We start from the raw sequence: 27,919 nt of genomic DNA, 5'->3' as shown, positions 1-27,919 counted from the left end.
GAAACTTTAGGACTGGCAAGGTTAAGAGCCCTGGCTGGACACACACACACACACACACACACACACACACACACACACACACACACACACACACACACACACACACACACACACGAGGCAAAAAAAAAAGAGCACTGGCTGTTCTTTCAGAGGACCCGGGTTCAAATCTCAGCACCGGCCGCTTCATGGGTTCTATCGCCCTCTGCTGGCCTTGGCAGGCACTGCATGCACATGACACGCACACAGGCAAAAACCACTCATACACAATAAAACAGATAAACCTTTAAATAAGAGAAAAAGGATTTTAGTTTGGAGATTATAACCCAAGAGAAATAACTACCACAGTTTATCACACATAAATATTCACTGTGCTGATATGTTATTAATTCCGAATATTGGCACTGTCTGCTTCAACAGCCTAAGAACCTGACAACCTGAATCTAAGTCCTGTGACCCAGATTTCAGAAAGTTGTTTTCTGATACACAAGCACGTATCAGACACACACACACACACACACACACAAATATTTAAAAAGCTCCAATTATAGTGCTTACAACAGTGTAAAATTAGTATTTGCAGTCAAAAGCTTGTAAATTTTCTTTTTGGTTTGGTTTGTAAAGTTTTTTTAGACGAGAAAAATGCAAGGAACTTAGTTTCTCTTTGTCTTTAATAGGCTTCATTTATCTCACAGCATGTGGAAGAGCTTGTCCAATAGGTGGCAGTACGGGATAAGAGCAGATGGAAAGTTAGCCAGGCGGCGCCTTCAAGCCCTGCTTCTTCACAAACATTCGCCTGAATTGCAGTGATTTTGCTAAAGCGCGGTCCGTTGGGCCCTGCATTGAGAGTTTTTGAGTTAGTAAGTGTCTTAGTCTGTTTGTGCTGCTATAACAAAATACCTGATAGTGGGTAATTCAAAGAGAAGAGAAGAAAAAACAAGGCCTAGTAAATGAACTGAGCAAAGGTCATAAGAACTCACAGAGACTAAAGCAGCAAGCACAGGGCCTACATGGGTCTGCACCAGGACCTCTGTCTATATATTATGGCTTCCAGGGTTTTGGAAATTCCTAAGTGTGTGACTGAGTGGGGTTGGTATGTGTGTGCGTGGGGGGGGGGGGCGGAGCATGCATGTTGGAGGTCAGAAGACAACTTTATGGAATTGATTCTCCTCTATCACCTTTATGTGGGTTCTGGAGACTAAACTCAGGTTGCCAGCAAGTGCTTTTACCAATTTCCCTGCCACCCCCATCCCCTTTTTGAGACAGGATCGTGAACTTGTGATCTCCTTGCCTCAGCCTCCCAAGTGGTGAAATTATAGGCGCACACCACCATGCCTGGCCTTAATGTGAGTTTTCAAAGGAGCATATTCAAATCTTAACAGTAGGTTTGGGGGCAGACCAGTTTCCCAGGTGAAACTGATGTCATGAGGTGGGGGCACCCTTGAGAGGCACACTCCATAGAGAACATAAGATGTCTCACTTTTCTCATTGAACCACCATGCATACTGCCGTACTTACCCCGAGTTTCTTTGGTTTGGAGACAGGATCTCTCTACATGGTCCTGGCTATCCCGGAACTCACTATATAGACCAGGCTGGCCTCCAATTTAGAGGTCTGTCTGCCTCTGCCTCCTGAGTGCTAGGATTAAAGGCACAAACCACCATGTCTGACATACCGCTCTGGCTGGTTCTGTGTGTCAACTTGACACAAGTTAGAACCATCAGAGAAGAGCGAGCCTCAGTTGAGGAAATGCCTCTATGAGACCCGACTGTTAGGCATTTTCTCAATTATTGATCAATGAGGGAGGGCCCAGTCTGGTGGGTGGTGCCTACCCGGGCTGGTGGTCTTGGATTCTATAAGAAAGCAGGCTGAGCAAGCCATGAGGAGCAAGCCAGTTAGTAGCACCCCTCTGTGACCTGTGCAACAGCTCCTGCCTCCAGGTTCCTGCCCTATTTGAGTTCCTGTTCTGACTTCCTTCAGTGATCAACAGTGATGTGGAAATGTAAGTCAGATAAACCCTTTCCTTTCCAACTTGCTTTTTGGTCATGGTGTTTTGTCACAGAAATAGAGACCCTAAGACACATACTCATCCTGTTTTGATAGAGCAGCTAGAATAGCCATAAGAGATTGGGGCACTGTTAAGGTTCGAATCTGAGCTGTTCCTTCAAAGCCTCACATTTGAACACTTGCTCCTCAGTGGATGGCACTGTTTTGGAATTCTATGGACACTTCAGAGGTAGGACCCAGCTGGCAGGGTCTTTAGAGGTGGGACTTTGCAGGTCATAGTCTTTCCCGGTTCTGTCCTGTGCTCTTGGCTACCTGGTCCTGGCCATGAAAACACCTTCTGTGACAGGCTTTTGCAATCATGTTGTAGTGGTTTGACTAAGAGTGTCCCTCACAGGTTCTTGTATTTGAATACTTTGTTACCAGTTGAGGGCACTGTTTGGGGGACATGGCATGTTATCAGGGCAGGCTTTGGGGATAAAAATCCTCACCTATTTCTAGTTTGCTTCCTCTGCTTCATTTTTAAAAAAAGATTTATTTATTAAATAAATGACTATTCATTTACGGTATATGAGTACACTGTAGCTGTCTTCAGACACACCAGAAGAGGGCATCGGATCTCTTTACAGATGGTTGTGAGCCACCATGTGGTTGCTGGGAATCGAACTCAGAACCCCTGGAAGAGCAGTCAGTGCTTCTAACTGCTTAGCCATCTCTCCAGCCCATTCTTGAGGTTCAAATTGTAAGCCCTCACTCAGCATTCAGTTCCTGTCACCATGCCTGCTGCTTTTTTCCGTACTTTCCCACCATGATATACTCCTAACTTCTGGAACCCTAAGTTCAAATAAACTCTTTCCTCCATAAGGTGCTTTAAGAGTCATGAGAGGAGGGTAGTGGTGGGGTCATTGGCTAATGGGGTGCAGTGCTTGCTGGTGTTTGTGTTGTTTACCTCTCAATCCCAAGCCTTTTCTCAATAGACTGACGACAGGAAAGCCAGTGATGGTGAAACTGAAGTGGGGCATGGAGTACAAGGGCTACGTGGTCTCCGTCGATGGCTACATGAACATGCAGCTCACAAGACAGAAGAATATATAGATGGGGCGTTGTCTGGATATCTGGGTGATGTTCTAATAAGGTGTAATAATGTCCTCTATATCAGAGGTGTTTGAAGAGAAGGAGTAAGATGAGGAAATGAGAGAATAGCATCTTGGGGATTATATATGTATGTTTATAAATTATATATTATAAACATATCAAGGTATAAAATAGTATTATATAATATATTATAATATAATATAGAAATATACATTTATAAATATATATAGATTTCTATACAATAAAGATTTGTTTTTTCAGAGTCATGATGTTTTATCACAGCCACAGAAAAGTAATTAAAACATCCCTCCTCACCACAATAGACTGAATCTCTTGGAAACCATGAACCTAAATAACCCTCTCTCGTCTGTCAGATATTTTGGTCATAGCAACACAAAAATCAGTAACGCGGACACTCTACATACAAATGTTTCTTCTAGCAATTTGATTGTCCATATCCTCTTGCATTTGAAGGAAGCAAATGAACAAGATGGAGGACAGTCCCTTTTTCGCTCCTGCTTCCTGGAGGCACCCACAGGCCTCACAATGACGCCCACTGCTGGGGAACATGGCCAATTACTTGTATCCTGCTGTCTCTGTTCCTTGCTGTATACTTCTTCTCTTACTGCAAACATATGGGGGGCTGGTCTGCCTTCCCCTCCTTTTAGGGGGGGCACATGGATTTTACTGGGAACTGGGGGAAGCCTTTAATAAATGCAGGCAAATCTCAGCAGTTTGTTTTCTCTCTGTCCTCTCAAATGTCCCACGTTTCCTCTCCTACCTGCATTCTTTCAGCTCACCTTGCCCCTGTTCCTACTTAACAGAGGTGAATGACGTTTATGCTCTGACCAGGAAGAGCACGTAGTACTTGCGTGCTAAATCCCATCCTCTCTCAAGAACCAGGTTCTGGCAATCTCCCCTTTCTCCTGAATCACTGCTGTGCTCCTGTTTACTGGACCATTTCCGTCAGCTCATGGGGCTGTTTGCTATTGCTTCTGTGTTTAACAGTATGATCCTTTCTTTTGTTCACCATCTCTGATTTTTCTGTTTTTACTCTGCCATGAGCCCTCATTAGGTTTTGCCCTGACTCCTCTGTCATAACTGCCCTAAACCACAGAAGACTCTCATAGGTCTCTCACAGTCCATCCATACATCTGTCAGCAATTTTGGCTCCATCTTATCTTCAAGCTATAAACAGACTTTGCCTTCTTACCAGGATATTCCTCTCTTCCTGTGCTTATCCAAGCCGTGATCACCTCTCACCTGGATCTCTGAAATACACTTCATTCCTCCAAATTGTCTTGACTACCTGCAGTTCATTCTCTTAGAATTTCCTTTACTTTTATTTGTGTGCACATGTATGTGTGCATCGGTGAGAGAATGTGTAAGCCACAGTGCATGTGTGGAAGCCAGAGAACAATGCCCCAGGATTGAATTCAGGTCATCATTCTTGGTGGCAAGTGCCTTTACTCATGGAGCCATCTTGAAGGCTCCTGAAGTCCCTTTTCCATATAGTGGACAATAATTTTGTAAAAATGTAAGCCAAGGGGTTGGGGATTTAGCTCAGTAGTAGAGCGCTTGCCTAGCAAGTGCAAGGCCCTGGGTTCGGTCCCCAGCTCCAAAAAAAAAAAAAAAAAAAAGAAAAAAAAAGTAAGCCAAATAAGTCATGCCATTTCCTTATTTAAACTCTTCCCCAATTCATTCAGAATAACACTCCAGTCCTTAAGATCAGTACTAGGGAGGCTGAGTTCAAGACCGCAAGACCCTACAAACAAGCAAACTCACACCTATAAGGGCTGTTGCTCAGTGGTACAGGGCTTGCTTGCCCAGTATAGGCAATGCCTTGGGTTTTAGCCTCAGCATCAGTACGGGAAACATCCTCAGAATGAAGTAAAGCCCTGTGCCATTGCCCCCTGGAGTGTTACCTATCTTAGCAAGGTGTCTGGCTTGTCTTCAACTCAAGGGCTGTCTCTGCTGGGATCTCCCCTTCGTGTGTTTATGTGGCTCTTGCTTGCTTTCTGAGAACTGCTTTCTCCAAACAGCACCTTTTCTGCCGACTTGGAGCACAATTACTCAAGGGGCTCGAGGACAAAGACACTGAGATACTCACAAGAAGGGATTCTGCTGGAGTGTCTCCAGATTTCAGCAGCAAGTTAGGAGAGACTGCCCAGCCTACCTCGCTTCAGGTTTCAGGCTAGCCACTGCCCTCCCTGCCCCCATGCACATCACATAAGCCCTTCTCGCTCATCTTTTCTCTTCGCCCCCACCCCCAATCTGTCATCCTATCCTCCTTCCTTCCTCTTCTCTTCCTCTGCTTCTCCATTGGTGGTATCTCTCTGAAAACAAACAAACAAACAAACAAACAAACAAACAAACCACCTTGAGTAACTCAGATTTGCCTGACCTGGAAGTGTAATGCCCTTGGAGTGTTTGATAGAAAACAGCCTTTACTGAAAGCATTTTATTCTAGATATGATGGAATATTATAGAATATTCTAGACATGATGGAATGTTAAAGATGTGGCAGCAGTCCAGATCTCAGAGGACTGTGGAGATTGCTCAGTGGTTAGGCTTCCACCACCATGCCCACCCATGTACTTACACTCCTGTGCCCACACACATGCAAACACTGCACACACTGGAAAATGGAAAAAGTAAAATAACCTCCCCCCAAAGACCCAGATAATTATCAGTATCTGTAGTGTCCAGGAGGTACCTTGTGTAAAGACGTGGTCCAGGGCTACTTGGTGAGCTCGTCTGTGTGCAGGGAAGTTTGCTTTTAGAGAATACCCTGGGCTGCTAACCGCAAACCCAAGTCGGGAATAAAGTCTAAATAACAGTAGGCCTACGTTGACCCCAGTGTCCATACTTTGTGACATCTGTCTACTTTTCTGTTTTTAGTCTTGGGGATATCAATGTTTTGAGTGTGTGTGTGTGTGTGTGTGTGTGTGTGTGTGTGTGTGTGTGTGTGAGAGAGAGAGAGAGAGAGAGAGAGAGAGAGAGGGCTCATGTCTCCTAAAGACAACAGGGAGGTCTAACTCTGTCACAGATTCTCTAACTCCGTCACAGATTTTTGAAAAACTTTTAGATTGTCTTCTCTGAAACCTACCAGGTTGTCTCCTCTGACTCTTAGGCACAAGACTGCCTGCTCTGCCTTAGCCTTTGAGGCCTGGGTCCTGGATGGAACGGAGAAAGGACAGACACATAAACACTCGTTCAATGAAGCTGGGATCAGGTCAGGTTCTCTAACTGCTAAGGCTACCCGGAGTCTCAGCCTCTTTATTAGATACAGCACATGGGGAGGGTTAGCAAATCTTGGTAGGGTGTCTTTATAGGGGAGCAGTCTCAGACTCTAGACATGGCCAGGAGGAAACTAGGGTTGCTAGTCTTTGTATCACTGGTCAATGTTTATAAACTCTCACACTCGGACCTCCACCAAAAGCTTTGCCCTCGCTCTCCAGCCTGGTTATATGTGCAGCAGTTTTGCCAATTTACCATAGGCCAGTTGGTCTTGGAGTCCTCAACATGCTGTGCTTATGTCAAAATATATATTTGCTCAGGACTTCACCCACTCAGGGTTTCCCTACCTTGCCCTGTTTTCAGGATTTTCTCCAATAGAACTTAGGAGGCTGAAGCAGTGGTGGGTTCAAGGCCAGCCTGCATGCAGAGACTTTGGCAAAAAAGAAAGGAAGATGAGAAGAGAAGAAGAGAAAGACATAGCTGTTCCAAAGCACTGCATGTTTATTTATACCACATTGATCCCTGCCCCCTTTTTCTGGAATTATCTTTCCTGAGGTGGCTGGAGGTAACTGGATAATAGAGTCTAAAGCCCACATTTACCCTTTGACAAAACACTGCTCTGTGTGTGTGTGTGTGTGTGTGTGTGTGTGTGTGTGTGTGTGCATTTCATGTACATGTGCCTTTACCTGCTGAGCCATCTCATCAGCCTGTCAGTACGCTTTAAATTTAAATCACAAAGTATGCTTCCCTAAACTAAGCCCAATTAGCATTGTTGGCTCTTGGAGGTAATTTTTACATAATAAAAATATTGGGGGCTGGGGATTTAGCTCAGTGGTAGAGCGCTTACCTAGGAAGCGCAAGGCCCTGGGTTCGGTCCCCAGCTCCGAAAAAAAGAACCAAAAAAAAAAAATATTGGAGTTCAGCACATAACTTAATCTGCCCTTAACCTTGCATTCTCCTGCCACAGGCTCTGAGATTTGATTATACACATGCATACACCATGCCCAGCTGCACTGTATATGTTTAAAAATCATTCATGTGTGTCTAAGTTTGTCATCCTCGGGGACAATGTCTTTTTGAAGGCAATACCTCACTGGCCGGTGGAGCTCTGCAGTCAGACTGGACAGGCTGGCAGTGAAGCTCAGGGATTGTTCTCTCTGCCACTTCAGAACTGGGATTCCAAGTGTGAGAGTATGCCCAGAAGATTTATTGCTATTATTTTAAAAAATTTAATGTATATGAATACACTGTAGCTGTCTTCAGACACACCAGAGGAGGGCATCAGATCTCATTACAGTTGGTTGTGAGCCACCATGTGGTTGCTGGGATTTGAACTCAGGACCTTTGGAAGAGCAGTCAGTGCTCTCAACCACTGAGCCATCTCTCCGCTCCAGTCTTTTTTTTTTTTTTTAATGTGGGTTCTGAGGACCTATGGACTGACCTGCCTCTCAGTCACTTGCAGTATATTTTTAAAAGGGCAATTCTATAAGCTAACTTACCTGTAATTTCTAGAAAATCAAGATGGCAGCCACCACAAGCTCGGGAGTAAAAGTCCCTCGAAATTTCCAACTATTGGAAGAGCTGAAAGAGGGCCAGAAAGGAGTAGGCGACAGCAGAGTTAGCTGGGGTCTGGAGGACGATGAGGACATGACACTGGTTGGACAGGCATGATAATTGGGCCTCCATGAACAATTTATGAAACCTGAACATACAGCCTTAAAATAGAATGTGGACCTAAGTACCCAGAAGCACCCCTCCCCCATCCCCACCCCTCATCCTCCCACCCTCCTCTGCCCCAACCCCTCCATCGTCCTACCCCACCCCACCCCCTTGTGTAAGATTTGTAACAGGAGTCAATATGAGCGGTGTGAGCAGTTCTGATGGAGTGGTGATCCAAGAACCACAGCAGTGCTGGCACAGTGTCAGAATTCCCACAGCATTGAGGTCATCCTGCAGGAACTGCGATGCTTGATGATGTCAAAAGAGAGCATGAAGGTGCCACAGACACCAGGACAGTGTTAACAACAATTAGTCACAAAGGCCCTGCCCCCCCCCCCATCCAACCCAAGTCTTCATTTTCCACAGTAGTGAATTTTCTAGATCCATCTGTAGACTTCAAAGTACTAGAGAGGAAGCCCCACTCAGACTTCACCCTGAGACACTGCTCTAATACTAACTTCTTCTTCTTTTTTTTTTTTTTTCCTTTTTTTTTCGGAGCTGGGGACCGAACCCAGGCCTTGCGGTTGCTAGACAAGCGCTCTACCACTGAGCTAAATCCCCAACCCCTGATAACTTCTTGTCCATTTGAAATACCTATGTTGTGCTGTGTAACATCATCTGTTGAGTTTAATAACTGCTGTCTGCCTGGTTGAACTTCCGGGATCAAGAAGGTGTGTTGAAATGGGTTTCCTTTGGGAGAGGTAGGCACAGCTAATGTATCTGTGAACAGAAACGTTACACAATCACCTGCTGCTGGCACTTGGCCTCGGTATGCCTTTGCCGGCCCACCCTGCCCTCCGCCTCGGCTGTGTGGTAGCCCTTAGAATAGATGGGGAGGCTTCAGGTAGCAGCCGTGGGACTGACCACCGCTGGGCTTGGGGCTCTTTGGCTGCACCCCTGATTTCTTGTCTTAAGTGATGCCCTATCCAAGCCATGGTCCCCACTTCTCCACTCCCTCCCTTGGCCAAAGCTTAAATTGTAACCTTCCCTCCCTCTGAAATTGGCAGTGGGTGAGGAATTCAGGGCTTCGCATCTCTCCACCGTTATCAAGGGGTGCTACTTTCCCCCTCAAGTCCCTTGTTGTCACATCACCACCCAACACTTGCTGTGGCCAGAAGCCACCAGATGAGGTTGGAAGAGCCTGGCCTCCCTCACTTAGCTCCAGACCACGCTTGTTCACTTGCCAGCAGCCTGGAAAGGGAGCGCTGGGTCCTCGGCCCTGCCACCACCATTAGCCCTTGAGCTTTGAGCTCAGGTCTAGAAGTGAACAGAGCAGTCACTGGGCGACTCAGACCAGCCAGTGCTCAGGGTCCTTGGTGGATATATACCTAGAGAAAGGCCATGCGGAGAGTCCTCAGTGCACACGATTCTGAGTTGGTTCCTTTTCCCATAATTGCTTTGCTTTTACACACTGCAGAGGTTTGAACAGGGCTCTCAGTCACCCTGGCCACACATCGGGTCTGTTGTGGAGCCTGACAGCTGGAACACGAGGCCCGGACCCTGCAGACTCAGATTTCAGTGTTGCTTCTCAGACCCTTGGCAGGGACCCAATGGGACGCTGTGTCACCACGTTTGCAGATTGTTTGCAGATTGGTAGGCCTGGCCTCCTGGCTCATTGCCACGTTCCCCACTCTGTTCAGGACCACTACATGTTGAAATGTGGATGCATATAGAAATAAAGGTAATCCGTTGTGTTGCAACAAAAATCAAGTGATTAATATCCTTTTAAGGGAGTATGTTTCAGAGAAAATTTCTTTTTTTTTAAAGATTTATTTATTTATAAGTACACTGTAGCTGTCTTCAGACATATCAGAAGAGGGCATCAGATCTCATTACAGTTGATTATGACACATCATGTGGTTGCTGGGATTTGAACTCAGGACCTTTGGAAGAGCAGTCAGTGCTCTTAACCGCTGAGCAATCTTTCACAGCCCCCAGAGACAATTTCAAAACAAATGTGTGAGAGACTATGAAAGTGTCTAGATGGGCTCCAACTCCTGCGCTTGTCTGTCCCTCATCCATCTTGCCAAATGTCTGTGGCATCCTCCCTGCATCCCCCATGTTCCAAATTCGCCCTTGACTCACCCGTGGGCTGTTATCCAGGTTCACAGAAGCTATATTCCATCCACTGACCACCACCCTTATATCCCCTTAGGTGGCCTTGACCTCACAACTCCTTCAGTCTGCAGATGGCACTCTCGGGAAGCTAGTCACCTGCAGGGAATGCCAGGAGAGTCTGACTAATTCTAGGAAGAGTAAAGAAAGGCACTCTGGAACTCCAGTCAGCAAATGAAAGCCACAGTTCCTCTCTTTGGACCCTGGGAGCAAAGACAAGAAAACAAAGTCACTGCAGAGAGCTAAGTGCTTGTGACTGGAGCAGTTCCCCAGTAGTCAGCATTAATCAGGGTAAAGGTTAGAGTGGAATAATGTGGGATTCAATAGAAGTGTACATTATATCCACCGGGAGTCAGATGACTTCATCACAGCTCATGTTATTACAATGGATACAAAGGAATTAATGATTCACCAGTTCGTTCCTTTCCTCCCTTCCCCCAACACCTTTTCTTCAGCCTTAACAAACTGGTCTGGAGCCAACTGCGACATCAGTTTAGTAATGACTTTAAGCACCATTTCTGCTGCTATCATGGCAATTTAAATTGTCACTTTCTATTAAAAGGTCTACCTCAGAATGGTTTTAAGTGAAAGCGTTCCACACTGACAGTGCAATTAAACAAGAAAAAAAATTCCTTTCTTGGGATGTCACTGCAAACACATTTTAAATAAGGGTTCAGCAGCGCCTTGCTAATTTAAACTACAGTATTGCTTTCTATTAAAGAATAGAAACTGAGTTGAGATTTCTCCCCATTTTCCTACTTCGTGACACTTTGAATTGGCACCATGTCCCAGTCAAAGTCATGATGTGCCTATGGGGTACCTGAGTCTAAAGTGTATCTCTCCTGAGGCAGGCACTAGACAGAAATGATTTTCCCCATGTGAAGGGGGCAGACGGCACCTTGTCCAGGCATTTGCTTTTAAAATCGCCCTTTTCTGATCCAGCACAGCCTCTCCCACCTGCTCTCACTGGCTAATCAGGGTGAGAAGTTTGAGTTGCAAGGTGGACTGCTTTACTAAGGTGATAACTCTTGGCTGTTTTTTTTTTAAAGGACAATTAGAAAGTTTAGTGTGGAAAATCATTCTGAGTTAGAGGTGTGCGAGTCTTTCTGTCTTCTCCCTCTCTCCCCTAAGTTTCGATCTTCAGGCGGCTTGTCCATTTCCCCAACCTCTTCTTCAATTGAGCCAAGCGAAGACACTTCAGACACTTTAGTCTTTGAATGCATTTTAACACATAAATGGAAACAGAGCCCAAATGTTGAACGAGCCAGTACAAAATAACACGTTTCGCCCACCTCATTTGTCTTCTGGACTCCTGTAGCCCCAATAGTCCGTAATTCCTAGGCATTTGGCTTAGATAGATTCCAGCTATCAGAGAGAATAACACAATTACATTCTTAGGTGTTGGTGCCTTAAATTAGAAGCTGAGGAATATTTGAACAGCAGGGATGGCGGGCATTTTATTTTAATGGTCTTGAAGTGTTTCCAGTCTTTCTGACAGAACTTTATGTCATGAGCAATAGCCCTGCTCTCAAGCACATTAGGCCAGAAGTAAACGAGGCATAACACTTAAGTTGCTTCTGTTACGTTCTCAATTGGTATCGTTATTGCTCTGAAGGACACCGAGATAGCATCTTGAGAAAAGTGTCCCGATGATGGGTATCGAGACGCAATTTTTTATGTCTACACAATTACATTTCTCACTCCGCCATATTCCACACTTGACTGCCAGGAAAAAAAAGATGATCGATGTAAACCCAGTCCTCACGAGAATAATACATAAGCTGCTGGAATCGAAACTCATTTTATTTTACAAATTAGGCAAACTTTCTTGCGGTTCCATTCTCATTTTTTTTTCTTTTCTGTTAACATAACAGGCATTTGTATTTAACCCGAGGGCAGGTGGAAACAGAAAAAAAATGGCCCTGTTGATTTGGGGACTGATGGGTGTCAGGAAAGGGTCACCTCAAAAGAAGTATTACCTCTTGAAAGGTAGAGGTGGAGGGGAGAAGAGAGGCCACAGAAACTTTCTTTGCAATGAAGAACATGGAAAATGGAGAAATCAATAAAAATGTGGAGGACGACATATGAAAAAGTACACACAAGGGACCAAGGACAGCGTTTGCCTTTGCTTTTGTTAGTTGGCTCCAAAGGATAGGAATCTCTTCTGTTGCATTGCATGGTGGGAGGGCAGGTGTTACAGGGCTGGGAACTTCAAAAGAGTCCTTGCTCGACCTTTTTAACTTCCTGGTGGCCAACAGGACTGGAATCTCTCACTCTCCTTAGCTTCTGGCTACAGCCCTCCAACTGTGGTTTCTGTGTCTACATAGCCTCCTTTGTGTCCTATGCTCGCATGTGTAGGCCCCCTGCTTCTCTTTTTCATTTTATTTCCAGTGCTGGGAATCTTTTGCATTCCCAGCCTCAGGCTAAAGGAATTTTCCTTCTCTTCCCTTCCTCCTCCTCCCCCCTTTCTCCTTCCGTGTTCTCTCCCCTTCCCCATTCTTTGCTTCCTCCCTCCCTCCCTCCCCCTCTGTCCCATGCCACCACAAATGGAGTGTAGTTTTGTTCACGTGGCATGGACTGCACCTCTGAAGACTTGCTAGATAGGAGCCATTTTTAAACTTCTTGCTTATGCTTCCTGACGGGTAGACATAATTACCAATATTACTCTGAAACTCAGAGCTACTTGGCTGACCCTCTAGATGTGTTCTACAGTTCCTTTCCCAAGCACTGAGGAAACGGAACAGCAAGCTGGTAAAATGAAAATTAACCTGTTAAGGCTCGATGCTTGTGTAGAGGAATTTTTTGAAAGTAATCTCTTTGGAAATAATTTAGTAAAAGTTTCATTTTTACTTTTTGGCATTAAATCTGTTTTCTCTTGTTAAGTTTAGAAGCTTAATGGAGTCCATCAAAATCTATCGCATTTATTGAATTTATCTAAGAAAGTGCTATTATGTATTAGAATATTCAAAAGGCCAGCTTTAGGCTAGGTGTGGCGGCGTATGCCTGTAATCTCAGCACTGAGGAGGAGCAGACAGAAGGATGCTTAGCTTGTAACCACACAGTGCTGTACAGTGAGATAGTCTCAGGACAACACGAAATGAATGAACAACAAGCCAGGCAGACAGCTTCTGTTTCCGAGTGTCCCAAATACGAGTAATTTTTTTTTTTTTTTGAGCTGGGGACCGAACCCAGGGCCTTGCGCTTGCTAGGCAAGCACTCTACCGCTGAGCTAAATCCCCAACCCCCATCGAGTAATTTTTTACTGCTACCTAGCTGAGGTGGCCACTGGTGATGACAAGAAGCGCATCATCGATTCTGCCCGGTCAGCCTACCAGGAGGCCATGGACATCAGCAAGAAGGAGATGCTGCCCACCAACCCCATACGCCTGGGCCTGGCCCTGAACTTTTCCGTCTTCCACTACGAGATAGCCAACAGCCCCGAGGAGGCCATCTCACTTGCCAAGACCACCTTCGACGAGGCCGTGGCCGATCTGCACACCCTCAGTGAGGACTCCTACAAGGACAGCGCCCTCATCATGCAGCTGCTGAGAGACAACCTGACGCTGTGGACAGCCGACAATGCTGGGGAAGAGGGTGGTGAAGCTCCAGAGGAGCCCCAGAGCTGAAGCAGCCTACATCCTCCCTGTCCCGCCTTGCCCTCCAGTCCCCAGCCTGCAGAGAGGACTTAAACGGAGTGGGACTCTGCCCCTCCCAAACCCTGAATGTTTTGCCACACTTGGAAGTCTCCTTGGACGGGGTGCAGCAAGGTGAGGCCACCAGGGCTGGGGAATCTCACTCTTCGTGCAGCTGTGCGGTGGGTGTTCCCAACCCTGGCCACCCCTGCTCTCTGCACCCCTACTTCCTACAACCACTCCTGAGCCTGTCCTCCCCCGTGCCTTCCTCGGGCACCTGTTGCTTCTGGATCCCTAGGAGTCAAGGAGGCTCCCCACCCCTGTGGCTGAGAACTGGACTGTGGCAAGGGCTGGGTGTGTGTGCGTGAATGAGAGGGAACACGTTTACTGGGTGTGACCATGTTACCACTCAATAAAGTTGCCCTGTGACACTAAAAAAAATGGCTGAATTTATTGCTTCGTCATTGACATGTTCATCCTCTTTAAATCCATCCGTATTACTGTGTGCCATCATCACCACCCATCTGGACACTTGGTCTTGTGAAAAAGCCACTCAGTACTTTAAATAATGGCCCATTCCATCTGCCCTGGAAGACACCTCCTTCGTTTCTTTTTAAAAACTTTTAACTTATTTGTCCATGTGTATACATACATGCATGCAGGTGCCACGGGGCATGTGTGATGGTCAGAGTACAACTTGGTGGAGTCAGATGTCTTCTCATACTCTGTAGGACCTGGGGACTGAGCTCATGTTATGATACTCTGCAGCAAGCACCCTTTCCTGCTGAGCCACCCCAGGCTTTGTCCTTCTACTTTCTTCTCTAGAGCCCTCTATTGGATTGGCTGCTCTCAATTAAACATTGTAATCATCTGAGTTTGCTGTGTTAGCAACAGAGTGAGATTGATCAGGTCACAAAAGAACCTCCTGGTGGCTGAGTCATTTGGTTTGAAAAGGCAACAACTTCAAACAACCCATTAAACTTTCAGGACTAATAAATATAAGCTGCTTCCTCCTCCTCCTCCCCCCCTCCCCCTCTTCCTCCTCCACTTCTCCTCCTCCTCCTCTTCCTCTTCCTCCTCCTGAAACAGGGTCTTAGTTTGTAGTTTGGCCACCCTGGAACTCATTATGCAGAGTATGGTCTTGAACTCACAAAGATCCTCCATTTTCTACTTCCCAATAGCTCTAGGATCGGAGGCATGCCCCACCATATCCAGAAATGTGTGCTTATTCTTTATGCGATTCTCCTTTTAGAAAAAAATGCATCATGTTTGATGCTTAAAATATACTTATTCTTTCTTTGAACACATTCAAATACTCTTCCTTTTCTCTTCTTTCTCTTCTATAGGACCAATTTAACACCTTACATTTCCCAAGACTTCTCAATTCAGCTCCAAGCCTAAGGCATCCAGGAGGACCCGAGAATCAGAATCTATTAGAAAACATGGGCAGCAGAGATGTAACAGCTCAGAATCATGTGCCTGTGTGTGTGTGTGTGTGTGTGTGTGTGTGTGTGTATGTGTGTGTGCGCGCGCGCGCGCGCGCGCGCGTGTGCACGCACACTGGGGGGACAACAAGAGAGTAAAAAACTGATCTATAGGAAAGGAAATTGCTGAACAGAGGACAGAGTACATAAGTCTCTTCTATACAGTAAGGAATTCTTGTTTGGGGTAACTTTGTTCATTTACTGATACAAATGTTTGTTGTCAGCTGGAGATCTAGCTCAGCTGACCTCCCTCTCTTAGTATTCATGGCTGTGAAGAGACACTACATCCAAGGCAGCTCTTATGAAGGAAAGCATTTAATTGGGGGCTCGCTTAGAGTTTCAAAGACTTAGTCTATTACCATCATGTCGAGGAGCATGGTGGCAGGACGGAAAAATAGCTGAGAGCTTCACATCCTGTTCATCAGGGAGCAGGCAGGAGGCTTGTGGGTGGAGACAGAGACACAGACAGACAGACAAACAGACAGACACAGAGACTGGGCCTGGCAACACACTTGCTCCAACACGCCTACTCCAACAACACCATACCTTCTAATCCTTCATGGACAGCTTCTCAACTGGGGTCTAAGCATGCAAATATATGAGCTTGTGGGCGCCATTCTCATTCAAACCACAACAGCATACAATGAAACATCAGATAGATCATGTTTTACTACCATGTGTTAGGTATGCTCTTAATGGCTATGAATACAACGATAAATAAGGTGAAAGTCTTTCCTCCATGGAATTTCAAATCTAGCAGAGGGAGACAGAATACAAATAAGTGAAGGTTCTGGCTATGTAAAGTACCAGAGAAGAGGGTATTTCAGGCTGAGAAAGCATCCCCGAGTGGGGCAGCTTGCTCAAGACAGGAACAGCCAGCCAGTCCCTGGGAGCGGCAGAAAGAGAGGTTTGGGCAATGCATGGTTTTGATACAAGCCACAACAACCAGGGAGGCCTTTTTAGGTCATAGTTAGCACTTGGGTTTTATTACATGGAACATGAGAAACTATTGAAAGGCGTTCAAGAGAAAAGTGGTCCATAATCCACTTCTTTACAGGGCCCTCCAGCACATCTGGAACCTCAGCCTTAGGGAGGCAGGGGTCAGGAGAATTAAGTTCACTCAGTGAGAAATTGTTTTGAGCAAAACAAAAAGACACAAAAAATTTAAATGTTGAAGTGGCTCAAATGTAGCAAGGACAGAAGTGAGGTCAATGGCCATATTAAGGTGGGAGGCAAGAAGAACATAGATAGAGTAGATAGACCGCCTTGGATATAGGGAGAAGCCGGGAATGAAAGCTGTGAATTACAGATTGGATGGATGAACAGTGGGGAAGCAAGAGCCTAGCTGTGTGGTGTCAAGAAAAGAAATCAAGGCTGTGGCCATTATTAGCTTAGTCAGAGTATAGATCTGCCGGCCATTTTGTGATGCTGGGCTATTGGGAGTTTCCATTTAAGGCTCATATTTTCTGTGGGGCTGAGGGAGATAAGCAGGACTGTAATTTACTTAAACAGATGAACATGTTTTGGTTTAAGAAGTTACTGTTTTGGGCTAGTCTGATCTACCTTCGGTGGACTTTGATCTTGAAGAGATGGTGTAGGCTGAACATTAGGTTTACATCTCCAGAGGGTAGGTGGGGAGACTTGGAGTGTGGAAGGAAGAGGAGGGGAGGAGAGAGGGGGCAGAGGGAGGGGAGGAGAAGGAGACTCCCTGTGCAGAAGTGACCATGAAGCTTGCCAAAGATGGTTTGTAATGGGCTAAGCCTCTCCAACAGAAGGGACTAAAATTCAACTTAAAAGGCAACTACAAAACATGAGCTGATCTCCAGCAGGTACCCATAACACTGTGCGTGCCCCACACATTACATGTTGGTTTCAAGGCTTGTCTGTGGCTATGATTTTCATAAGGCAGTGACTCTGATCCAGGTTGCACATTGAAAACCCCTTCCTAGGCTTCATTGGACAGCTGGAACAAAACATGTGGCACTGGATTGTGTCACTAGTGGGCTCCCCCCCTCCAAAGCTCTCTTTAGATGACCCCCCTGGAGAGCTGTGGTGAGACAGCCAGTGGTCCAAAAGCAATTTAAGCACAGCTCATGACATTTAATAATGACTGTTTTGATTAGCTGTTAGCCTTGAAGCAATGATTCTACACTAAGCAATAGCTCGCGTCCAGAAAAGGACACTTTGTCTTTATTTTCTTGAGTGCTTTTTCATACCTCAAGGTATTAAATGTGTCCATCACTCAATGCCAAGTTTTCATAAGGAAAGCTCCCTAAAGCAAAACTCACCAGCCAATTCATACCCAAACGAGCAATGACACTTAAATGTCTGACTTTTCAACAGATGGGGCCTACTGGAGCTGCGGGCACCACAGGACTGTCACAATTGTTTGTGCTTTCCTCACCACTGTGTCAAATGGCAACCCCCCCACCAAGGCTGGCTCATCTGGACCCCCCTCAGTGGCTTGTGAAGTTCGGTTTAGGTCAGAAACTAAAGGGGAACCCAGTGGCTGTTGGAGTATGGACTTTGTTGATTAAGGAAAAGGGAGGAAGTAAGTCATTAACTAGCACCTACAGAGCTCCTGGCCTGTTCTTTCTCTTTGTTGCTTTAAATTTCCTTTTTCTTCAAGAAAATGAAAAGCAGAAGATGCTGCCAGCCATTCCAGGTCTCTGAAAGAAGACGCCAGATCCAAGGACGAGCATTCAACAGCTGTTTTGGAGCCGATTGTGGGAACAAACAAAAGGCACAGTTACACAGTGCAGGCAGCTCTGCGGTTCGTACACAGTGTACAGCAGGCGAGCAGCGCCAAGGAGAGCTGGCCAAGAAAAGACAATATGAAAGGCAGTGACGGGGGTGGGGTGGGGGGAAATCATCGTTATGGTTGCGATTCAAATTAAATGTAAACTCGAGAAGAGATTTGCTTCACTCTGTAAGAAAGCCAAGGGAAGTCTGTAGTAAGTAGCCCAGGAGCTGTTGCTGAAGTTTACTTCCTACCCAGAGACCTTCAAAATGTAGCCTATTGTTAGTGAAGCACAGTAAAATAAAAACATATTCTTTTGATGAGCTGGTATGAGTGTTTCTCCTAGAAGTTCCTAATTCCTTTCTTTTCCTCCTGTATTCTTCCAATTCTTTTGCCTCTGCCTCTCCTCTCCCCAGTGGTCCCTTTTCTCTTTCTTCCCTCACATTCTTCCTCCCTTGATCTCTTTCCTCTGTTGCCTCTCTCTCCTCCTTCCCTCCCCTTCTCCCTTCCTCTTCTTCCCCTCCTTTCTCCTACCTCCCCCCTCTCTCCTTCAGGCCTGTTCAGAGTAAAAAGTGAGATAGACCTGGCTAGGGGGGATGGCGATAGTGGTAGATAACTATGAACAGAACTTAGCATGAGACAAAGACAGAATTCATGCTTTATGCCAGGGTGGGAGAGAAAAGGAAAAATTGAATGAGAAGCGAATGGAGGGAGTAGGCTGTGGGGAGAATGTAGGTATACTATGTAAATCCCAGAACCTTAGCAAAATACTCAACACCATGTACTCACACTGAAAAGAGGGTTAGGGAAATGTTGCACAACTGGGAACTGGCCTGATTTTTGGCAAGGAAAGAAATCAAGACCACATGGAAGATGACAAATTGCAATCACAAAGTAGCATTAGTAATTTGTAGAAATTGGAGAGAGGGCTGGGAGTCCTCATTGTGACAGTTGGGGTTTCCGCCAAATTTACCTAACAACTCTCTGAAGACCAGAGAAGCTTCATCTGGGATTTATTTGCAAGGATTTGTGAAACATTTTGTTGTTGTTTTGGTTTTTAAATTTAAGCTATGTGACTGTGAAACAATGAAGTGTCCTGTGTCACCCCACCTCCAATGCTTTGGGATAGCATTTCACTATATGGCCTAGTCTGGTCTCCTGGCCCACTTCCTACCCCAGCCCCCTCAGTGCTGGGAGTACAGGTATGCAGTGCTGTGCCCATTCCTGCACTGTTTTTCACTGAGGGCTGTGCACTGTAGTTTTGAGTCCTACCTGGAATGATGATCAAGTTTCTATAGTTCCATGAGTCCTTAATGCATACTTCCCAATTCTGGCCTACTTCAAGTGTCCATCTCCCAGGTTAGATAAATCCTTCATCCTAGCGGCCACCAACAGTCCACCCAGCCATTGATTCAGCAAGCCCACTGAGCACTTTCTATGTTTAAGACATCATTAAGACATAGTATTCCAGGCACTTGCGGTAAGTAATAGTCAAAACAATCTCAATCTCAAGGGTCTCAGTCTGATGATGACTATATGTGTTGAATCATTTTCTAGCTTTACTCCCACCCCCAAACCTAAGATACATCTAAGACCTAGTTCCTGATACTGATGGAATGCTAGAGTGAGAGTATTTCAGATTTAGGGTGGGCTGTCAATCCAATGATAATGTCCTTTTAAGAGACAGAAAGGGAGAAGACAGGGAAACAATGGCCAAGTGAAGACGGACGTAGAGAAATGTATGCGGGAACAAGCGAATGGCAGCCACCACCAGAATCGAGGAGAGAGGCATGGTACTGGTTTTCCTTCAGTGCTTTGACAAGTCAGGACAGGAGATGAAGCAAAAGAGGAAGCAATTAGAGAAGGTTTTGTGTTGGGGCAAAAAAAAATTATGAATTTTGACATTCAGCTATGGTAGGCCTAGAGACGTAGCTCATGCAGGCAAGAGTACTTAGCACAGGGGAGGCTGTAACTTCAAGCCTTAGGTCTGAAAGAGTAAAATGAAAACTTGTAGCAGAGGCAATCAGAGTCTGCAATAAATTGGTTACATGGGTCCAGTCACCTCAGGATGTACATCAAATAGAATGTGGGTCTGGCTACCAAGGTAGGGAATAGCACCCTCTTCTGGAAATATAAAACGGTGTTAATTGAATCTTTCTCCTTTGGTTGCTTCTTGTGAGTCTCTCGCTGTGTGCAGTACAGACTGGTCTCAAGCTCATGATCCTACGCCTCAGTGTCCCATGCGCTGGGGTAACAAACATGTACCACCATACTTGTCTCATTAAGCAGTTTAAAAGGGATTTATTTTTATTCCAGAAATCTATTGGCAGAGGCAGGAAAAATCTTTGTGAGTTTGAGGCCATCCTGGTTTGCTTGAATTCCAGTTCAGTCAGAGTTTCATATTGAGACCCCGTCTCAAAAACAAAAACAAAAAAGGATTTATTCAACTTATATTTATATGAAGCTAAAACTTAAGGTATCTTTGGAAAGGTGGTTGGATGGTGTTCTGCTAACGCAAGCATGTGAAAGCACACGTGATGAAAGATTCTTTGCTAACGACACACATTTATTTGTATATTGATCTGCCTTACATTGGGTAGGTGAGCTACATTACAGGACACTACAGAAAGAAATGCATCAAAAAACTTCTGATGGAGCCCTACAGTGTGTTGCCTTCTCCAGAGGACTCAGGCTGATTAGATACACATGCTGAGGCACATGAAGGATATGTAATGTTTGGAGGGTGTGATGGTTTGCATGTGCTTGGCACAGAGAGCAGCACTATTAGAAGGTGTGGCCGTGTTGGAGTAGGTGTGTCACTGTGGGCTTTAAGACTCTCATCCTAGGGGCTGGGGATTTGACTCAGTGGTAGAGCGCTTGCCTAGCAAGCGCAAGGCCCTGGGTTCGGTCCCCAGCTCCGAAAAAAACAAAAAAACAAAAAAAAAAAAAAACAAAAAAAAAAAAGAAAAGAAAAGAAAGAAAAAAAAAGACTCTCATTCTAGCTGCCTGGACTCAGGATCCTAGCAGCCCTCAGATGAAGCTGTAGAACTCTCAGCTCTTCCTGCTCTGTGCCTGCCTGGATGCTGCCATGTTCCCACCTTGATGATAATGGACTGAACCTCTGAACCTGTATGCCAGCCCCAATTAAATGTTGTCCTTATAAGAGTTGCCTTGGGGCTTTTTTTGGACTGGGAGAGCTTGGGGGACAACATGTCTCAAAATAGAGGAATTAGTTAAAATTGATTGTACAGCCATAATCTCATTTGGTAGAAATCCTTATAATTGTTACTAAGTTGAAGTTATAATTTCTCACATTGGTACAGAATTTGTTTTGATGCAGAATCAGGCTTTTCATTGGCATAAATTTCCTCTATTGTTACAAAACTTTTAAAAATACAAGGCTTGGACCCAGTCCTTCTATAACTGCCATTACAAACTGATCTGAGGTGATTAAGCATAGGAGTCAAGGGCCAGAGAGCAAATTCATGGTTCTGAGTTTACAGTTAGGGTGTTTTCAAGACATTTTATTAGAAATAGCTGAGAGTAGTTAACAGACAACAATCCAGATTACTTTACATAGATAGATAGTTTTCAGAACCGTCAGAAATCTGCAGAATGTGATATTTAATGTTATTTATCATTTGTTGAGACATAGCTGTTTCTAACAGCTCCCCTTTCATGGATTCAAAGAACGAACTGAGCATCTCTGCCTCTAGGTGGCTAGGTGACTGCTGGGCAGAAATTGCCTATTTGTCCTACAGACCTGTACTGTTCTTGAGAGGACACAGGTTACAAGTTAGGATCGCTTAGTTCTGCTGAGACAGAATAAGCTAGTCTTTAATAATTCCTGTTTATCAAGGTCTGTCAGATGATCCTAGGCCAGAAGGCTGAAGACTGATGCTCCAACTTCCTGACATACTGGGGCTGTATGGATAAGCAGCTGTCTCTACAACTTGTCTCAGTTCTAGAAGCTGTGTTAGGCTTCATATATTTTCACATAATATTGATCATCTCAGATTTCTGACAGGGTTGAAAGACTAATTATAGTCTCATAGCCAACGCAGGCTACTTAGCATTGAGAGGATATATTAAGAGGATAGTTTTCAGATAGTATACAAGCTAACCAGGACATAACATGTAGATTTTAAGCCTGTTAAGTTAGGATAGATACAGAACGTTCTATTTAATTAACAAAAATGATGGACTGGATGTTAGGTGTATTTTGTACTTTGTAAATTACAGAATGGTAATAGTTGTGCTCAGCTTATATTTGAGAGAAAAGTTCTTTAATTAGAAAGGGTGAAATGTGGCAGAACCTTCCCCTAATGAATAAATATTTCAGGGAACCAATCACTGGGTGAGGAATAGGTGGGACTTCTGGGTCAGAGAGGGGAAAAGAGGAGGCAGGAAAAGGTGACTTGCTTTTTTGGACTGGGAGAGGTTGGGGGACAACACATGGTGAAATAGAGTCCTCCTGTTTAGATGGCAGATTTGCCACCAGAGGGTTTAATTTAGAATGGCTTACAAATTAGGATGTTAGTTCCTGCACCCAGCGATTGAGTTACCTGTTGATTTTAAACTAAAAACAAACAAACAAACAAAAAAAGAGTTGCCCTGGATATGTCTGTTCACAGCAATAAAGCCCTAAGACAGAGGGTATAAATAGGACTTGGCAGAGTGACAGAGACAGAGCTTGGCTTGCTGGTACAGCTAGCTGTGCAATGCTTGTGGATCTCCTACCTTCACTGATCTTCACTTCCCTGCGAGAGGCACAGCTGAGAACGTCTCCTGATGTCCCTCCTGGTTTATCCTGCTGAGTGGAGCTGAGGCTGAGGCCTGGCTGTCTCTGCTAAGTTGTTTCTCCTCTGTGTTATCCAAACTCTACCTAACTGGACTGCTGGTGTATCTGTGAGGTGTTTGCGAGTGAGTCAGGCTGCCACTGCCTGCTAACCTGTAAACCAAACTGCTGATTCCCAGACAACAGCTACTCCAAAAAACCCCTTTTAAACAGGCCCACTTCCCCTGTACCCTTTCTTTTCCACACTACCTCTGTGGGTGGTGGGCTACAAAAAAGATGAAAATGTTTAAAAACCATCATGAAAAATAAAATTTAAGAAAATTAAAATTACATTTCTATGTACATGGGGTGTGTGTGTGTGTGTGTGTGTGTGTGTGTGTGTCCCCATCCATGCTATCTACATGTGTGCAGGAGCCCGAGGAAGGCATATAAGGATATCAGATCCTCTGGAACTTGAGTTTTAGGCAGGTATGATGTGGGTTTTGGAAACCAAACTCTGTCCTCCAGAAGAACAGCAAGTGCTCTTAACTGTTGAACCCTCTCTGCAGCCTATCACAAAACAATTCGAAAATAATTCTGTTAAGATCCACTTGACATACTTAGAACTGCACATAGGAATGTCTATAATTTGATGAGTTTGCTTGCACACATGCCAACATCCTCAACACCATCATTACTATGATAAGGTAATAGACATAACACCTCTCAAAGTTTCCCTGTGCCCCTTTGTTTTTGTCTGCTTTGTTTTATATATGGCAAAAGTATGTACCACAGAACCTACTCTAACAGAATCTCTTGAGTGTAGAAAGCCATATCGCTAAGCACGGGCATTAATTAGGTTGTACAGCAGCTCTTTAGAGTTTATCCATTTAGTTGTAACAGTAGCCATCCCTTTGGCAGAAGCTCCCCATTTCCCTTGCTTCCAGAGCTCTCCATGCACATTTATTAATTGTGCCAGCTCTATTCTGTGTGATCTGCCAAAGAAAATTATTAGAGAGTTGTGGCATTTACCTGTCTCTGTCTGGTACCTTGCTATTTCCATACAAGTTAGTGAATTGGGGTGTTGGAGAAACGGCTCCGTGGCTAAGAGCATTGGCTGCTCTTCAAGAGAATCGGGATTTGATTCCTAGCACCCATGTGGTCACTAACAATGCCTGAAACTGCAGTTGCAGGGGTTATGACGCACTCTGCTGGCCACTGCAGGCAGCACATGCATATGGCGCACTGATACACACAGGCAAAAGACCTGTACACTTAAAACAAAAACAAATTTGAGAACAAGTTGGTGATTGGCTCTCCAGGAAGTCTCTAGCATTTATCATCAAACTGAGTGGCTTGAAACATTTTATTCTATCATATTTTTGGAGACCAGAAGCCCAAAGTCAAAGTGTCGCAGGATTGGTTCTGACAGAAAATGGGTATCATGCTTCTCTCTAGCTTCTGGTAATGTCTCACAACCCTGCCTAGTGCCAAGTGGTGCAGGAGGGGCAGAAAAGATCCAGAGGTCTGGGTGCCCCTAAGATGAGCAAAACAGTGGGGGAGAGCTGCAAGAGAAAGAGAAGTGTAATGGTGTTTGCACTGTGGAGAGGCGGAAGTGGAAACGGGAGGATGGAGACGAAGAGCCTGACGTGAGGAACCTGTGCTGCTCTCTGCGGCCACAGTGAGGTCCTGGCCTGCTGCTGCTGCTGAATATCATGTTGGGCTCTGGGTCAACGTCTGTGGCCCATGTTGCCACCAAAGTTCATGCGGACATCCCTGGTCTGGGCTGCCACCCTGTGTCATTGATGTCTGAGGGCTGTGCAAAACTGGCTCCACCCTTCACCAGCTGCAGCACTTTGGGAGAGTGGGCCCCAAAATTTGCCTAGGAACTAAGGCAGAGCTGGTTTAGTAATATGGCCCTGCGGGGTTGTGAGTGTGGGAAAGCTAGCTGGCTGACCAACTCGGCTCCCCCCGGGGCCCAGATGCAAGTATGAGTCACCTTGTCTACGTAAGTATGGTATTTTTCAAGGGCTTATCTATGCCACAGCACAAGCCAGAACCACCTGTCCCCTTTGGCTTTTCAAGATAGGATTTCTCTGTAACAGACCTGGCTGTACTGGAATTCTGCAGATCAGGCTGATCTCGAAATCACAGAGATCATATTTCTCTGCCTCCCGAATGCTGGAATTAAGGGTGTGGGCCACTGTTGGGCCAGAACCTTACTTTTAAATGGTAGTCTTGTGTTCCATTACCTGGCTCTACCACTTAAAAACCCATTTTTTAGTTGCTGGAAACTTGGGTTGCTTTGAGTTTTGAAGTCCCGGGGATAATGCTGCTATAAATGTTTATGACAAGATTTCCTGTGAACATGGTTTTCAGTCTTCTTGGGTATACACCTGAGTATCAAATTGCAGGATCATGTGACAATTCTGTGTTTAACTTTTCATTGCTGGAGATTGAACCCAGATCTTTGCTAGGTGAATCTCTCCCTAAATTGTCTTAGTTTCCTTGTTTTAATTTGTGCCATTGTACACTTCTGTAGTACATGAATGGGCTAGTTTATTTATGTTCTCACAGAAAGAAAAAGTTTAAAAACCCTGTTTCTTCTTTCCTCCCTCCCTTTGTCCCTAAGCGTGTGCTTTATTCCTGTGTCTCAGGTCCCAGGCCTGTCTCTGTGCATTTAAAGAGAATGCTGCTACTGGCTTCATACTGTAGGAATCCTTAGTCAGGCAAGGAAGCAGTATATTTAGCTTCTTACATGACCCAGCTGTAAGGCATTTTCTCAATTAGTGATCAAAGGTGAAAGGACCCAGCACATTGTGGGTGGTGCCATCCCTGGGCTGGTGGTCTTGGGTTCTATAAGAGAGCAAGCTGAGCAAGCCAGGTAAGCAGGCCAGTAAGAAAAATCCCTCCATGACTTCTGCATCAGCTCCTGCTTCCTGACCTGCTTGAGTTCCAGTCCTGACTTCCTTTGGTGGTGAACAGCAACTAGGAAGTGTGAGCTGAATAAACCCTTTCCTCCCCAGCTTGCTTCTTGGTCATGATGTTTGTGCAGGAATAGAAACCCTAAGACACATCCTTACATGTCACTTCTTGTAAAACACAAATTGCAAAAAAGCCATGCCAATGTTTAGTTTGATCCCCTTAAAAGGAGCCAGGCTTGGTGTTACATCCCTGCAATCTCAGTACTCAGAAGCAGGAGGATCTAGAATTTGAGACCAGCCTTGGCTACACAGAGACTGTGATGCATGGGACCAGCCTGGGATGCATGAGACCTGTCTCAAAAAAGTAAAAGAAAAAAATCCAAACTGATCAAATAAACAGGTAGACAATCTCTCTCTCTCTCTCTCTCTCTCTCTCTCTCTCTCTCTCTCACACACACACACACACACACACACACACACACACACACACAGATACACACACAGAGAGCATATATAAAAAGAAAGATTAGATAGATTGTTTTTTTTAAATTTAAAATATCATTTATTTATGAATATGAGTACCTGGTACCCACAGAAGTCAGGAGAGGGCATCAGATCCTCTGGAACTGGAATTATGGGTGGCTGTGAGCCACTGTGTGGATACTAGGAATCAAACCTGGGTTCCCTGCTAGAGCATCGAGCGCTGTACACTGAGCCATCTCTCCTGCCCCAGTGAAGAAATTTTGTATGTCAATAGCTATGAAGGCTTGGGGTCAGAGGTACTCAGAATACTGGATGGGTTCACAGTGTTATTTTATTTTCTTTTTAGGGCTGGGGTAAACATTTAAGTAACAAATTGAAGGGAACTTGGGGAAGGAGGCAAGAGGGGTGAAGCAAGCAGAAGAAGGCAGCAGAGAAAACATTACATGTCCGTTGTGGGGAAAAGAAAAACAGACGTGCATGTGGTATATGTGAGCTTTCTCCCTCAGGGTGTCCAGATGTCACTGCACACCTGGCTAGAAGAATGAAGTGGAGTCCAGATAAGAACCTTTCCCGTGAGCTTCAAGTTACAGCAGATCAGGGAAGACTTGGTGGGCTGTGCGGATCTTAACTTCTAATTCCACATACGGGTTTTATTAGGAATTTTTATATGTACATAGTTATATGGGAGTGAGTGTGGGCAGAGGTCAGGATATTACTTACACTGGGGCCTATGAGATGGGACAAAAAGGGGTTTTAAGGGAGGTGGTGGGTGATAAAAAAAACCTGTGAAATGAAAATGGAAATGGGATACTGGAGGTAAAAGGGGACAACTGGGGACAAAGGGGGCAGAGTTATGGGAGTATAAGAAGGCCATAAGGAAATAAAAAATAAAAAAATTAAATTTTACAAAGGCAACTTATTTTCTGGGTTTTGAATGACAGAACTCACATTTTCATTTAGGATTTTTTTAGATTTATTCATTTCATTTTATGTGTATGATTATTTTGCCTGGATGTTATGTATGTGCACCATGGCTTTGCCTGCTGCCTCTGGCAGTCAGATTCCCCTGGCACTGCAATTGCGGATGGTTATGGGTGCTAGGGATTGAACCCAGGTCTTCTGCAAGAGCAAAAATGCTGACCTAGCTCTCTACCTCCAACACGTTTTCATGTTTCACTGAGCTCAATAAATCGAGTAGCTGGCTTCACATGTCATATGGGAGGGAGTACTACATACACATTTACATGGAGAACATTATGTGTACAGAAACGGAAAGGGAACTGGGTCTTGGATCTAATTTAGCACTTAATGCATTGCATTCTGTAGACCAGAGCAGCAGGAGGGACTGGAGACTTACAACTCTCCCATCTTCAAAGTTTCTTTTTGAGAGTGATAAAGCATGCTACTGAATGCAGGGAGAAAAAGTTGACTTATGACCTTCTTTTAACAGCGTTTAAATAAGATCTAATTTGGAGTTGATTGCTGCTTTATTTCTTCAAACCCTGGAAAATCTTAGCTGATCTCATACACTGCTGACTTCATTAAAAGTGTTGTTTTGCTAAGGAGTCCCTAAATTACGGTGGTTAGATAGTCCTCTAAAGTGCAGGGATGGGAGAAAGCAGGAGAAGAGCTAAAGCCAGCCAGAGACAGTTGTGTGTCTGACTTGGTATCTTATGAATTTTTTCCTGCAGACAAAACCTGCCACTATA

At 44.9% G+C, this 27,919-nt stretch overlaps 2 protein-coding genes and 2 pseudogenes across 2 annotated transcripts in view; 3 read left to right on the top strand and 1 right to left on the bottom strand.

Moving 5' to 3' along the window:
• Positions 1-650: 650 nt before the first annotated feature.
• Positions 651-27,919, bottom strand: part of Supt20hl1 (Supt20h like 1) — a 50,452-nt gene continuing 23,183 nt past the window's right edge. The window contains exons 3-4 of the mRNA NM_001037211.1: positions 6,206-6,272; positions 651-834 (exon numbers count right to left, since the gene is read on the bottom strand). Of these exons, the coding sequence (NP_001032288.1) occupies positions 6,252-6,272 (21 nt within the window). The 3' untranslated portion in view covers positions 651-834; positions 6,206-6,251. The remainder of the gene's footprint in view (positions 835-6,205; positions 6,273-27,919) is intronic.
• Snrpf-ps2 (small nuclear ribonucleoprotein polypeptide F, pseudogene 2) lies at positions 2,232-3,204 on the top strand (annotated as a pseudogene).
• LOC134484109 (ubiquitin-conjugating enzyme E2 variant 1-like) lies at positions 7,858-8,358 on the top strand (annotated as a pseudogene).
• On the top strand, positions 9,606-13,896 carry LOC103690862 (14-3-3 protein sigma-like). Its single transcript, XM_008773315.3, has 2 exons — positions 9,606-9,648; positions 13,423-13,896. Exons 1-2 carry the CDS (start codon positions 9,606-9,608, stop codon positions 13,794-13,796), a joined length of 417 nt encoding a protein of 138 aa, XP_008771537.3. The 3' UTR covers positions 13,797-13,896.

The sequence above is a fragment of the Rattus norvegicus genome, chromosome X (genome assembly GCF_036323735.1).
Source record: "Rattus norvegicus strain BN/NHsdMcwi chromosome X, GRCr8, whole genome shotgun sequence".
Lineage (NCBI taxonomy): Eukaryota > Metazoa > Chordata > Mammalia > Rodentia > Muridae > Rattus > Rattus norvegicus.
This window is presented reverse-complemented; position numbering and strand designations above follow the sequence as displayed.

Bases quoted from the DNA above. Each gene is read 5' to 3' on its own strand.
- LOC103690862 (XM_008773315.3), top strand. From the start codon at position 9,606: ATGGGACGCTGTGTCACCACGTTTGCAGATTGTTTGCAGATTG. The intron at 9,649-13,422 runs GTAGGCCTGGCC...ACCCCCATCGAG, and splicing joins TGCAGATTGTTTGCAGATTG to TAATTTTTTACTGCTACCTA.